This window comes from Penicillium taxi, assembly GCF_028828555.1.
Source record: "Penicillium taxi strain IBT 34144 chromosome Unknown utg000004l_segment0_segment0, whole genome shotgun sequence".
NCBI lineage: Eukaryota > Fungi > Ascomycota > Eurotiomycetes > Eurotiales > Aspergillaceae > Penicillium > Penicillium taxi.
This window is the reverse complement of record NW_026643206.1, coordinates 671,809-684,980: the sequence shown is the minus strand read 5'-3', so window position 1 is coordinate 684,980 and position 13,172 is coordinate 671,809. Positions and strand designations below refer to the sequence as shown.

The following is a 13,172-nucleotide window of genomic DNA, read 5'->3' as shown; positions in this document are numbered from 1 at the left end:
AGGACGCAGTCTGAGGGAAAAGAAAAGAAATATGGGGCGGAACGGATGTTAAAGTTAGATGCTCAAAATTTAGGGGACGCAACGATGGGTGTAAAAGAGAGGGAGATGAAGGAGAGATGGAAGACGCAAATGGCGAGGCCAGGTCTTTTATGTAGGGCTGGAATCTAAATCGCAAGAGGTAAAACTAACTGCATGCAGTAATTCTTATGTCAATTCGGATCGCATAACATTAGAGCCATCAACAGCCTTCAAAATCAAAGTGAAATCCTCAATATTACAATTTACCAATTCCATAGCGGAAACCGAATCAAGTGTTTTTTGACATCTGTCCCATTCGATGCCAGGTTGGATTTCCAGGGTTGGGTTCCTTCTCTCTGGTTATTATGATTGTGCTTCTTTTCAAAGCTCCTGAGGTCTTATATATGGATATCTAACCTCTAAAGAGTCAGGAGAGCTTACCAGGATAGATGGCATTTATCCTTGATTTTGGTACTTGGGTCATGGATGTTGAATTGCAGGGTGTTTAAGATGCTGCTGGAGTATAGATTCGTTTTGAACTTCTCAATTTGGAGAGATGGAGTGCATTAGGATGGTATGGCGAAAGCTGTAGTGTAATAGTTATAATAGCTAGCAGAAGCTATGAGCTCAGCTATGCTGGCATCTCTGAATGGATGGTTTTCATTGCCTCTATAGATCTACTATGTATGTATGGAAAATCCAAGATTGATACTACCGGGAGCAGTCAACTCTTCCTGCATGTCACTACATACATGTCGTGTTTGTTACGACTAGTACTAATTCTCTAGATTGTAGGTCTCACGTCAGCCTATAGATGGCAAAATCAGGCAAATTGCTGAGGGGTTCGGACTAGGAATAATGGCCAACGAAAGGGACATATCTGATCTACGAGCGGATAACACGGGATAGGGTAACTATCATCTATCACCTAGCTATCTATCTAGCTACCTAAAGGCCGCCTGATATGTCCAGAGGAATCGCCACCGGATGCAGTAGCTGATCATGAGATCTTGGGGCAAAAAACAGAGTGGATCAAGTGCATCGAATGGTATGCAAAGCACCTGCATGAACTTGTATGCAGAAAAGAAATAACGAAGCAGAATTACCGCAAACTCCTGGGCCGGCCACCGGGCCAATGCTAGATAGAGTAAAAAGACATACTCTATCATTGCCTGTACGTGAGGAAGAAAAAGGGAAAAGGAGGGGGGAGGGATGAGGCTTTCGATTTGGGAGGGGTATCCACAGAACATCCCAACATACGTCGAGCGATGATGAAAGAAGAAAAATAAAGAAAGAAAAAAATAAAAGGGGAGAGGAATATATAAGATGTGGCAGCGCAGAGGAATAATAATAAGGCGCTTGAAGAATCCAGAGGACAGAATGTCCTGCCGATGAAAAAGAAAGAACAGTACAAGGTAGCGAGGGAGACGACAATTAATGCAGCGGAATTTCCATGGGACAAACAACATAGGAAGCCAGTTCTTTCGGGGATATCATGATTGATAAGCTCGGTGAGCGTCGATGAGGGCTTTAAGAGTCGAGGTTTGTCCCTGTCGTGATTCACATGCACACTGAAGAGTGCTACCGTCCAAAAAGTCTAGCAGAATGCTGTTGGGCAGTTCCTGCATGTCCTCATCGGGGAGACAAGGGGTTCGGAACTCGGAAAGGTGGTATCGCTTAGCCATGTTGCGAGCACTGGAGTCTTGGGTGCTAGGAGTGAGCACAACATATCCGCTCTCATCGACTCGCATAGCCCGACGTTTCCACAGGAGGGTATCTGGAAACTGGACGTTGACTTCGCCCAGATCAACGGGCTCTGATAGATGCTGGCTGGAAGGTGATGGTAAGATGATAACCGACTCGTCACCCACTGTGACGTTGGTAGATTGCTCCTTTACATGTGAGCTCAGATCTTCAATGATGCTTTTTGAAGACATGCGACGGAGTGTACGCGAGGTACCGGACTCGGTCCTTTCGTCAGCTGGAGATTTGGGAAGACTCTCATCTGTCTTGGAGCGAGGGGAAGCAGACAACGACGGCCGACTTCCAGGTGGGGATGCCGCTGAGCTTCGTCGGCTTGATCCAGCGGGTGAAATAGACAGGCTTCGGTCTACTCCGATAGTATCAACTGTCAGGGGCTGCGATGGAACGTCCTCGTGTACCCTATCCTCCGCAGTCAGGGGACTGGCTTGGAGATGAACATCAGACTCTGACGTCTCGAGAGACGCATCTGCATCACGCACAATGCGAGCGGGAACAGATATTGAGTTAGTACGGCGATTGGTGCTAGAAGTGGGGCGGTAGCCTCCTTTAACGCTTGGCGCACGGGTGAAACTTTCGGGGGAATAGGAGGCTTGTTTTGCCCCTGGAGGGCTGGCTTCCAGGTTGTCATTGTGTAAAGAGATCGAGGCACGCTTTCGAAGGCTCTCAAAAGAGGAAGAAGTAGAAAGCCCAGTTGCGTTGTGGCCTACGACACTGGGAGTGCCCTCTCGACTCTGGAACTTTTCGAGAGCTTTGATGCGGCTCGAGATACCAGAGGAGACATTGATCTTCTTGGCTACGAGCACCGGAGCTGGGGAGTCATTGCTAGTATACGAGCCAGAGATAGATCGGCCCACCGTAACAGCATTTGCTGTAGAGGGACGTCCCTGCGGACCCGAGAAAGCGCGGGTTGAGCCCCTCCAATCAGTGGTAGTAGGAGACTTGACGGTGACCGGCCGGGCCTCCTGCAGGGTAGCAGAGCTCAGTTCCTCCATCAACGAATCGTCCGACAGGTTGTCGTCATCCGAGTAGTCCGTAATCACAATGGGGCTCACGCGAACGTTGCGTCTCTGATCTAGAGGAAGATTATCCGATTTCCCGATATGCGATTGGGTATGCGATTGAATAGGCGATTCCGCGGGAGAGGCAGTTTCATTTAAGGGGACAGGGTCAATGGAAATCGAAACGGGTGAGGGGATTTCTTCAGGCGGAGTGACGACAAGGGGAGTAGGGATAGTAGTGGGCTCAGGGGATCGTTCCACAATGGCTTCCGTGGGCGGAGTCTCCAATAGCTCGCTCGCCACTGGAATTTCAAAGAGTGCTGGAGTTGGTTCTGGGATCTCTGTCGACTCCTTAGTAAGTGGGACTGGAAACTTGGCACTAGTAGGTGGGACTAGGCTATTCTTAGCCTCTGTTTGGTCAGGGATTGCGGAGCCTCCGTCCTCGGAAATTTTGTCTTTGGGTATCACCTGCGTCTCCGACTGAACCGACTCCAATGTATTCTCGTCGGCGGGTTCAGACGTGCTGGCAGAGATTAGCAAAGACGAGGCACCTTCCAAGTCAGGCACGATTTCCTCCGCAGTTGGCTCTGGTAGCTCCGGTGTTTGCTCTGGTGTGATCTCCTCGTCCAGGGGCTTTTCTAGCTCTGGCTTTTCTAGCTCTGACCTTTCTGGGGTTGGTTTCTCTGGATCCGGTAATGGGATCTGTACCGAGTTGATATTTTCCTTGTTTTCTGAAAACCGAGACTGAGATAGATCTGGTGATTCTTTGGGTTCGTCTTTAGGCTCTTCTTCTACCTCTGCAATTGATTGTTTCCTCGCTCTTTCATCTGCCTGCTTCGCCATGGCCTTTCGCCGCTGTAGCAACGCCTTCATCAGGCGCTCTTTTTCAGGAGTCAGACCAGACGAAGTTGACAAGGCGCTTAACGATCTAGCACTAGGAGATGTTGGAGCGCGGGAAATTGGAATACTCGGAGGAGGGACTAATAGTGGTATTGGAGGGGCCCGACTGGCAGGCATGGTCGCAAAAGCGCTTCCTTGGGAAAGCGGTCTAGGAGTATCAGTCTTTTGTTTTCGCAACGAGGATGGACGTATACCAGCTGGCAGAGCGGCAACCGGTCGTTGTTCCCCGTTCCGTGAACTTCTGCTAGTGCGGGGTTTTCCAGTCTGATCGATTGATGGGCGTGGACCCAGCTTGACCTTGGGAGTGATTCCTGCTGCCCGTTCCAAATCTTGTATCGTAGGCCGTGCAGATTGTGAAGACTTCCGGGACTCTTCTGATGGCCGGGGAAACTCGTCCAAGAGGCTCCTGTATCTACTTTCTGAGTCTGCACCTGGGGATTTTGGAGAAAGGCTGCCTGTAAGTGAACCCGTAGCACTGCCCCGTCGTGACAGCGCTGGGCGAGAGCTAGCTCGTGAAGGTGGAGATCGGAAATCGGAGGGGGATCTTTCGATATCCGGTGTAAATACCGAAGGCACAATGGTTGCCTCTGATCGCTGACTGTTAGATCTCTGCCTGATCTCGTCACTAGAGGACTGAGGAACGGATGGGAATTGCGATTGTAGTTGTAGTTGCGGCTTTTCTTTGACATCCTCCTTTGTGCCGCCCTCTTCCGCATCTTCGGTGATCTCCATGAGTCTTTTACGACGAAGGGAGCCAGTGGAAGAGCTCATTGAAATCGAGGCGGTATGGAGGAGACATGCTGAGGAAAGAGCACTTTCACTCAGGTCGGAGGCTTGACTTATGGGGAGGATAGTGTCGTTCGGGCTGAATTTGTCAAGGACGGATTGGAACTGAACATTACTCCGGGCTGCAACAAAGGTTGGTTAGCGAAACAATCAGTCCAAAAAATAAAGCGTCAGGTGGTCAGATGAGCGCTCATACCGAGAATTAGACGAGAAAGGCCCTCCGGCATATAACGAATAATCACCTTTCTCCGTCGGTACTGTAGGAAGCCGTAAAGTGGGGAGATCTCCTCATACTTGTCAATGGCATTGCGCACCTCGGATACGCCGCCAGTGCCTCGATCAAGCAGGTCAACCTCATCTCTTGAAATGTAATGTAGAATGAACCTATTACCAAAGGAGGGGGTCAGAATGATGGGACTCTCGGGTTTGCGCAAAGGGGGCGGGGACGAGTGGACTTTGAGGAATCGAAGAAGATGAAAATAAAGATAGAGATAAAAGATATTAAACAGCTCGCATAAATTTGGAGACTTACCATCCACCGGCATCAGTCAAGGCAGTCTGGTAGGCTTCAAGAACGACTGGATTATCTAGCCCATTGAGAGACATGGCGCGTACGACATGGAGAACGGCGTTAAGCCGAGGTAGATTGGAGATGAAAAGGGAATAGGGGTGGGGTGAAAGCAGAGAGGGAAAGTGACAAGGATTCTGGATTAATGGAAAGTACGATCAGAATGTTTTGGCCCAATCAAGGTAGAATTGAGGAACAAAAGAAAACACTTGAATCTCTCAGGGGCCGCTTTCCGCTTCTCCACCAACGAAGTATACGAAGTGGGGGTTTTGATTTATTCTTTCTTTTGAGATTAAATCGAGGTTAAGGGATTTGGTATTCCTGATGGGGGTTGAATAGAAAGAATTACCTAGACAAACATGTCGTACTTTTGGGTAAGTAACAACGAGGTAACTGTAAATATCAACATCCAATAAATCTAAATTAACTATCCTAATTAAACTATTCTTATTAAAGCACAGATCTCTATCAGGTCAGATCTCAATCCCTTTCTTGTGGAACTCCAATGCCGATTGCCGCTGTTCCCCGACACTCGGCAAACCCCGAAACTTCTATCCTTATCCTTATCTCTATATATATATATATATATATATATATAGAATTCCTACTTAGGTACTCCTGAGCTTCGCAATACTTCCAAGATTCCATTATAACTACATCGACTACCTACGCATACTTCAATTCCTACCTGGATAACAAAGATGGACCTCCCTGATCTTACTTCCCTCCCTTCATTGCCTCAAGACGCTCAACTGCGCGTGCTGGACACTCTCTTCGAGTCATCACCGGAACTCCATCAGTTAATGATCCCAGTCCTGGCAAATCAGACTTTCTCCTCATACTCATCACTCATTGACGCTGTCGGGAGTCACATGTCCGCGCTATCCGCCGTGAACTCCATCAATCGGGATATTCTATTTGGTATTCTTGGTTCACATCCTCGACTCGGTCGAGCCCCCGCCAACCCAGAGCATTTGAGTGAGTTGAGCAAACAGGAACAAGCTCAATTGAATGATGGAGCTGAAGAGCAGGCGGAAAAACTCCGAGATTTAAATGAGGAATATGAGGCCAAGTTCCCAGGCTTACGATTCGTGTAAGTGATAAGACCGTGCTTTCCCCACGCATATCATTACCTTTTTCAGGACTAATGAAACTTTGACAGCTCTTTTGTCGACGGACGCAGTCGAGATGTGATTATGGTGGAAATGCGCCAGCGCATTGATCGAGGGGATCAAGAGCGAGAGATAGAAGAGACCATCCAGGTATTCCTTCCAATCCTTCCACTATATTCCATATCACCACATATAGTTTAATGTCTAATGTTTTCCAGGCTATATGTGACATCGCCAAGGATCGCGTCAAAAAGTTGCGCGCAAGATTCTAGTCATTTCCAGGTAGTTCATTTTAATCAGCATCAAAATAAAGATAAGCTCTTCTAGAACTGATATGGCTCCACTCAGAGATGTCATGCATTTCCGGATGGTGCCGCTTAGCCTTCCTTATATTTTCCAACGTGTGATCTATCATTCTAATTTAGTTCGAAGTCCCCTTTTCAGAATCGAAATTCTCATGCTCCGCCAGTGCATCACAAGATGGTGGAGGAGAAGTTTGCTTTGCCGCGACCGTCGACTACACCCATATTAAATGGATCTGTGAAACCTGGATTTGCGAAACCGAGGTCCTCCACATTCCCCAGTACGTCCACTATACTTACCTTTTCCATAATTTTTCCATAATTTTTCCTCACGATTAATTTTCCTGTTCTCGCATGGACGGTGGATTTAAGAACTTTTCTGACATTATGTAGTTTCGGCCAGCTCGGATGTCGCGTCAGGCTCAAGCAATAGCCATGATGGCCATCACAATCGATCTCAGCCTATTGACGGTTTGCCAACGAGAAACTCTATGCACACCCTGCATGAGACACAGACTGCGACCACCATCGACCCTTTGTCACAGGTAGGCTGTGCGCCATCCTATACTCTTCGAGATCTGACGGGATTGAGAGAACAAAGTGAGGCTGAGAAAGAACATGCGCTGATAAAAGTCTGTGTAGCACATCCTCCAACGTACCAATACCCACAAGTCTATTCCCCTGAAGTTGCTCGGACGTCCCCTTGAGGCTGAGGGTTCCAAGAACCCTCCGTCAGAGCAGGGCGCATCTCGGGCAGATGCAGCATTGAACTTGAATTTTCCGAAAGAGAAAAGGTGAGTGTCTAGCGATGGTCACCCTGCATAACGAATACCCCTCCCCCCACACCTAAATGCACACATTCTCTTTTCTTTCTTCCTCTCTCTCCTTCGCTTTCTCGCGACTTCCTAAACCCGACAAACTCCGGAGCCGAAGCTGACCGTCACTATTTCCCAACAGAAAAGGAGTTTCCTTCCTTAGCCGAATTATTGGCTCAAAGAAGAAGGACCATCTATCAGAACCCGAAGATGAGAATTCGGAAGACCATAGCCGCATGCCCCTCGACACTTCACATAATCTAGGATTCATGCCTCGACATGCTGCACCACCGCGTTACATGAGAACGAAGGCCTACTACAAGAAGGAAAAGACATTTAACCACGTCTTTCTGGCGCAAAAACTGGAGGGTGCAGGGCCACAGACGAAAATCTCAGAAAGACGCATTTCGAGCTCCACCAACAACTCAACGGGCGAGGGCACGGGGAAGGCCATATGGTCTCTGGCATTTTCAAAAGATGGCAAGTATCTAGCTGCAGCGGGGCAGGATCGTAAGGTCCGCGTCTGGGCTGTCATTACCACCCCGGAAGAGAGAGAAGAGGAGATAAAAGAGATTGATGATGCGCTGCAAGATGAACACGAGGCCCCGCGACTATTCGCGCCGGTGTTCCAATCCAAGCCTGTTCAGGTTTACGAGGGGCACTCGGGTAGTGTGTTGGACCTGAGCTGGAGCAAAGTATGTGATTAGAAGATATGATGCGCAGGATGGGCTAACGTTGAGGGACAGAACAAGTTTCTACTTTCTTCTTCAATGGACAAAACTGTGCGATTGTGGCATGCAAGTCGGTCCGAATGCCTGTGCTGCTTTCAGCACAGCGATTTTGTCACCTCGATCCAATTTCACCCTCGTGATGATCGATTTTTTCTTGCCGGATCACTGGATACCAAACTTCGTCTTTGGAGTATTCCAGATAAAAGCGTGGCTTTTGTGAACTCTTTGCCGGATATGGTCACTGCTGTGGCATTCACTCCGGATGGCCGGTATGCGATAGCTGGATGTCTGAACGGGATCCTTAATATCTATGACACCGAAGGCCTGAAGCTGGCAGGTCAGATCCAGGTTCGGTCAGCTCGAGGACGTAATTCCAAGGGTAGCAAGATCACTGGTATCGAGACGATGATGGTCCCACAAGATGACCCAGATGGCGAAATCAAACTATTGGTCACGAGTAATGACTCGCGCATCCGACTATACAATTTCCGCGATCGAACTTTAGAAGCCAAGTTCCGCGGCAACGAAAATACGACCAGTCAGATTCGGGCATCTTTTACCGATGATGGAATGCATGTGATATGTGGTAGCGAGGATCGTAGAGCTTACGTCTGGCCAATTACGCAGACGATACCAAACTCTGATAAACGGGCCATGGAAGTGTTTGAGACACAGTCGTCGATTGTGACTGTTGCCATCACTGCACCCACACATACCAAACAGGTTTTAGCCCTGTCAGAAGATCCGATATACGATATCTGTAATCCCCTCCCAATAGCTCTGATGAGCCCGGAGGAAGCTGCCGGAACTCCCAAGGCGAGCCCTACAATTGAGACCAAACCCAAGGGCATGCCGCCGCCGCAGAAGTCGCAGCACAAGAGGTCGGCATCAGCGAGGATGTCCGTTGTCAGTAAGATGGCCAACGAGTCCCCAACGTACCTCTCACGATCGTCACATCCAGACGGCAACATCATCGTCATCGCCGACTTCTTAGGCAATATAAAGGTGCTCAGACAAGACTGCGCGTACCAAAAACGACGTTCAGAGAACTGGGACGCCAATTCAATCATCTCCAGAACTTTCCTCCGCCGCTCAAACTCTGCTCATCGCAGTATCGCCTCCTCAACCAAGACTCCCTCTGAGCGCATTATCTCATGGCGCAACTCCGTCGTTCGCGGTCGTGCCAGCACAGACGGTTCTCGCTCGGGCCTAAGAACTCGTAGTCCCTCGCCGCAACAACCAAGATCAGCAAACTTTCGCCTGACTTCATCCCGCCCACCTAGTCTAGACCCAACAGAAACCCCCTCGATCATGACTACATCCCCACCTCCATCATCACATCGTCCCAACATCGACAATGCCCTCCGCTCTGGCGAAGAACTCCAAAGACAGATTAGTCCTGCGATAGAATCATCCACAGACATGCTCAACAGTGGCAAGGCTAAAGACAATCCGCTCTGGATAACAGGCGATCACAGCTACGCGTACTGGAGCAAGATTGGGCACGATGCGCTGGCGGCAAAGTCCCGCAAAAACGACAATGACCTTCTCAGTCCGGATCGCATCCCTAGTAATGACCGCAGGTGTAGTGTGGCGACCAGCATTCTCAGCAGTGATGCTGGTTCCTCCAAGACCGAGAGGGAAGAGGATATCCTGAAATGCGATTATTGCCGTGGCAAGAACTTCCGTGGAATTAAGGATCGGAGTGGGAAGCAGAAGTTGATCTGCGTCTCGTGCAACCGGTCTGTTTCTTGAATCTTATATACCCTTGGAATTTTTCTCATTCGTTCTCTTCTTCTGTACATATAACATGAGTTCTGTGGAGTTTGTGTTCTGCATATACTTAGTGTCTTTTTAGATACTCCAGTACATTCTTGTTACTTTTGATACAACACTGGACCGCATACGACCTTGGTATATATAATGGGATGATGGTCATTGAACCAAGTAAATATATGATAACCTCGAGAGACAAAATTAATAACAACATATACGTGAACATCGCGAGGAATTCAAGGATACGTAAATATGACAATCGTTGCTGAGTCCAAGTCTAGTGTACTAGAACTAGTGAATGCCAAGACATCGAAAAAGTGCACCGATTAACTGCCACTCCCCACCCCGGACTTCTCAACCCACCTATTCACTGTCCAGTCCAACAACATCACCTCTGTCACCAGTCTCACTCCCCGACTGATCAAAAATCGAGAGTTCGCGTTCCACCAAATACCTCAGCCATTCTTCAACTCTCCACATCTTGAAAGCGACAGATCTCACCCGCCACAATGCCTTACCTCCCCACCAGCCAGGCATTCCTGGAGCAAGCAGCTAAACTACTAGAGGCATACCCAAACACAGTAAGAATCCAATCCAGCAAAGACAAGAGACGCCCAGCTTCCCCGCGATCGATCTTCCAATTCCAATTTCAATTCCTCATCACCCCCCCCCCCCCCCCCCCCCCCCCCCCCCCCGTTCAAATCAAACTTCGAAATACAATAAAAAACTAACAAATTCAGACTATCATCACAACAAAATACTCATTCCCAACTGAAACCCCATCCGCAACCATCAAGCGCCAAAAATCCGTGTCCAAGTCTACAGATACTGCTACAGCTACGGACACAGCAGTCGCAGCAGAGCCTACGGCTCCCGTCGCAGCCCTTGAATTCAAAGCTTATAACCCCGGCACGGGCATCTGTCTCAAGTACCGCACGAACAAGCATCAAGAGGTTAGTCGGTTGATGACTGGCTTGGGCAAGTTGGCTGGTGGTCCTAATTCGGGCGATGTGGAGATGGTTGATGCGCCTGCACTTGACGAGGTAGTGCCTGTGCCTGTGCCTGCTGTAGCTCCTCCTGCGAGGAAAGCTAAAGCTAGTAAGAAGACTACAGGCAACAGGAAGAATTAGGGGCTTTGAGGACTAGGACTAGGACTAGGACTTGCATTTGCATACCTTTGTTGGTGTTGAGTTTGGGCAGGAAATAATGACTTACGGGTTCTTTATGGATTGGACTCTTTAAATGTCTCTGGTCTTGAGAAGGTACCGGAAGGACAGTTTAAAAGATATATTCTTTTAATATATGATATTAAAGAGGAAACAGTATACCAGTAGTCAAACATTTTGAACATTTAGATACACAGTCCGCTACCCATCCAATACTAGACATCAAGACAAATCGGTGTCAGGGACAGACCAAATATTAACAAGTAGAAGAACAAAAAGACGCCAAATCCATGCGGAGCCTAGAAGGATAAAGAAACGTGAAATCATAGGGGAGAGAAGGTGTGGGTTAAGCCCACAACTCAGGGTATAAAACAACAAAGAGGAGAGAGGGGAAAGAGAAACGGTGAGGGAAATTGTCTAGAAGTCCTCATCGAAGCTCAGACCATTGTTGTTGCTGGTGCCGGTCTTCTCACCATCGGCACCGGTGTCCTTCTTGGTGCTGGCCATAACACCGGCCTTCTGGTAGTCGCCAACGCGCTTCTCAAAGAAGTTGGTCTTGCCGGCCAAGGAAATGGTCTCCATGAAGTCGAAGGGGTTGGTGGCGTTGAAGTACTTCTTGTTGCCAAGGGCAAGCAGAAGGCGGTCAGCAACGAACTCGATGTACTGGCACATCAGGTTAGAGTTCATGCCGAGCAGGGCACAGGGCAGAGCATCAGTCAAGAACTCCTTCTCAATGCTGACGGCCTCGACAATGATGGCCTCAACGAGCTTGGGGCTGGGGCGGTTGTTCAAGTGAGAGAACAGCAAACAGGCAAAGTCAGTGTGCATACCCTCGTCACGAGAGATGAGCTCGTTGGAGAAAGTCAGACCGGGCATCAGACCACGCTTCTTCAACCAGAAGATGGAGGCAAATGAACCAGAGAAGAAGATACCCTCAACAGCAGCAAAGGCAACCAGACGCTGGGCGAAGGTAGACTCACGGTCCGAGATCCAGCGAAGAGCCCAGTTGGCTTTCTTGGCAATGCAGGGAACTGTGATGCATGTTAGCTAATATATATGCAATCGATAGCAGAAGTAAGCCTACTTGTGTCAATGGCATCGAAGAGGTAGGTGCGCTGCTTGGGCTCCTTGATGTAGGTGTCGATGAGCAGAGAATAAGTCTCGGAGTGGATGTTCTCCATCATGATCTGGAAACCGTAGAAGCAGCGAGCCTCAGGGATTTGAACCTCTCCGCTGAAGCGCTCAAGAAGGTTCTCGTTGACAATACCATCGGAGGCAGCAAAGAAAGCAAGGACGTGGGAGACGAAGAAGCGCTCATCGTCGTTGAGGCGGTTGTGCCAATCATGGAGATCCTTGGACAAATCAATTTCCTCAGCAGTCCAGAAAGAGGCCTCAGCTTTCTTATACATTTGCCAAATCTGAAAAGAGAAGAATTAAAAATGGCCCCTTAACCACTTTACGCGTAGGACGCGTCGACGACCTGACTTACCTCGTGATACTTGATGGGGAACAGAACGAAGCGGTGGGGGTTCTCTTGGAGGAGGGGCTCATTGGCCTCAGCCTCCTTGATACCAGGAGCCACCTTGATAACATCAGAAGTCTTCTCAACAATCTTGTCGACAGGCGCGTCGACAGACTTCAAAGATGTGGGGGCGTTCTCTTTGCCAGCTGAGAAGTCAAGCTTCTTGATAGGGGAGTCGGACATCTTCAAGTTCTCGAGGGCAGAAGCAGCCTAAGGTAAGAGCGTGTAAGTAAAAATTGATTCACGCGACGCGTCTGATGAGGGTGGCGACGTGGTTGAAGGCGGAACATACCTGCTTGGAAGGTGTGACTTGAGCAGCCATTGAGAATATGTATTAGAAGCAAGGGATGTCAGAGTAAAGATAAGTGTAAGATGACAGTGAGAGACAAAGATGTCGAAAGGCTTGAGAGGGGAAAGAGAAAGTGGACTGTAGGTGGGAGGAAACGGGTTAAGTACCAGAGCGTGGATTCATTTTTAGTGGGAGTCACGTCTCACGTAATCACGTGACTTACACGTGATGAAGTAAGGCGCGTTTCTCTGAAAACATTCAAAGTCTATGAAGTCACTCATGCCACTTTATTTCCAGACATCCGAAGCTAGGTTGATCCATATTCAAAGCCATGCAGGTTACAGACCCACAACCAATTGATTCATTTACTCGTTCCATTCCTGCTTGACGGTATTTCATTTCAATTAGATGTAGAAACTATGGAA

General features: G+C 48.6%; 5 protein-coding genes across 5 annotated transcripts; 3 read left to right on the top strand and 2 right to left on the bottom strand.

Moving 5' to 3' along the window:
* Positions 1–1,511: 1,511 nt before the first annotated feature.
* Positions 1,512–5,072, bottom strand: N7495_005163 (uncharacterized protein; the record flags this gene model as incomplete). The annotated part of the gene is made up of 3 exons (XM_057207814.1): positions 1,512–4,588; positions 4,663–4,850; positions 4,999–5,072. 3 exons carry the CDS (start codon positions 5,070–5,072, stop codon positions 1,512–1,514), a joined length of 3,339 nt encoding a protein of 1,112 aa, XP_057061588.1.
* Positions 5,073–5,735: 663 nt separating this feature from the next.
* Positions 5,736–6,418, top strand: N7495_005162 (2-oxo-4-hydroxy-4-carboxy-5-ureidoimidazoline decarboxylase; the record flags this gene model as incomplete). Its single annotated transcript, XM_057207813.1, has 3 exons — positions 5,736–6,127; positions 6,197–6,296; positions 6,365–6,418. The coding sequence occupies 3 exons, from the start codon at positions 5,736–5,738 to the stop codon at positions 6,416–6,418; spliced, it is 546 nt and encodes a 181-aa protein (XP_057061587.1).
* Positions 6,419–6,626: 208 nt separating this feature from the next.
* Positions 6,627–9,749, top strand: N7495_005161 (WD40 repeat domain-containing protein; the record flags this gene model as incomplete). Its single annotated transcript, XM_057207812.1, has 5 exons — positions 6,627–6,729; positions 6,842–6,993; positions 7,091–7,242; positions 7,406–7,958; positions 8,010–9,749. 5 exons carry the CDS (start codon positions 6,627–6,629, stop codon positions 9,747–9,749), a joined length of 2,700 nt encoding a protein of 899 aa, XP_057061586.1.
* A 530-nt stretch (positions 9,750–10,279) lies between these two features.
* On the top strand, positions 10,280–10,900 carry N7495_005160 (SRP9/SRP21 family protein; the record flags this gene model as incomplete). Its single annotated transcript, XM_057207811.1, has 2 exons — positions 10,280–10,351; positions 10,511–10,900. 2 exons carry the CDS (start codon positions 10,280–10,282, stop codon positions 10,898–10,900), a joined length of 462 nt encoding a protein of 153 aa, XP_057061585.1.
* Positions 10,901–11,353: 453 nt separating this feature from the next.
* On the bottom strand, positions 11,354–12,780 carry N7495_005159 (ribonucleotide-diphosphate reductase subunit RNR2; the record flags this gene model as incomplete). The annotated part of the gene is made up of 4 exons (XM_057207810.1): positions 11,354–11,967; positions 12,021–12,354; positions 12,426–12,668; positions 12,751–12,780. The coding sequence occupies 4 exons, from the start codon at positions 12,778–12,780 to the stop codon at positions 11,354–11,356; spliced, it is 1,221 nt and encodes a 406-aa protein (XP_057061584.1).
* Positions 12,781–13,172: the final 392 nt, after the last annotated feature.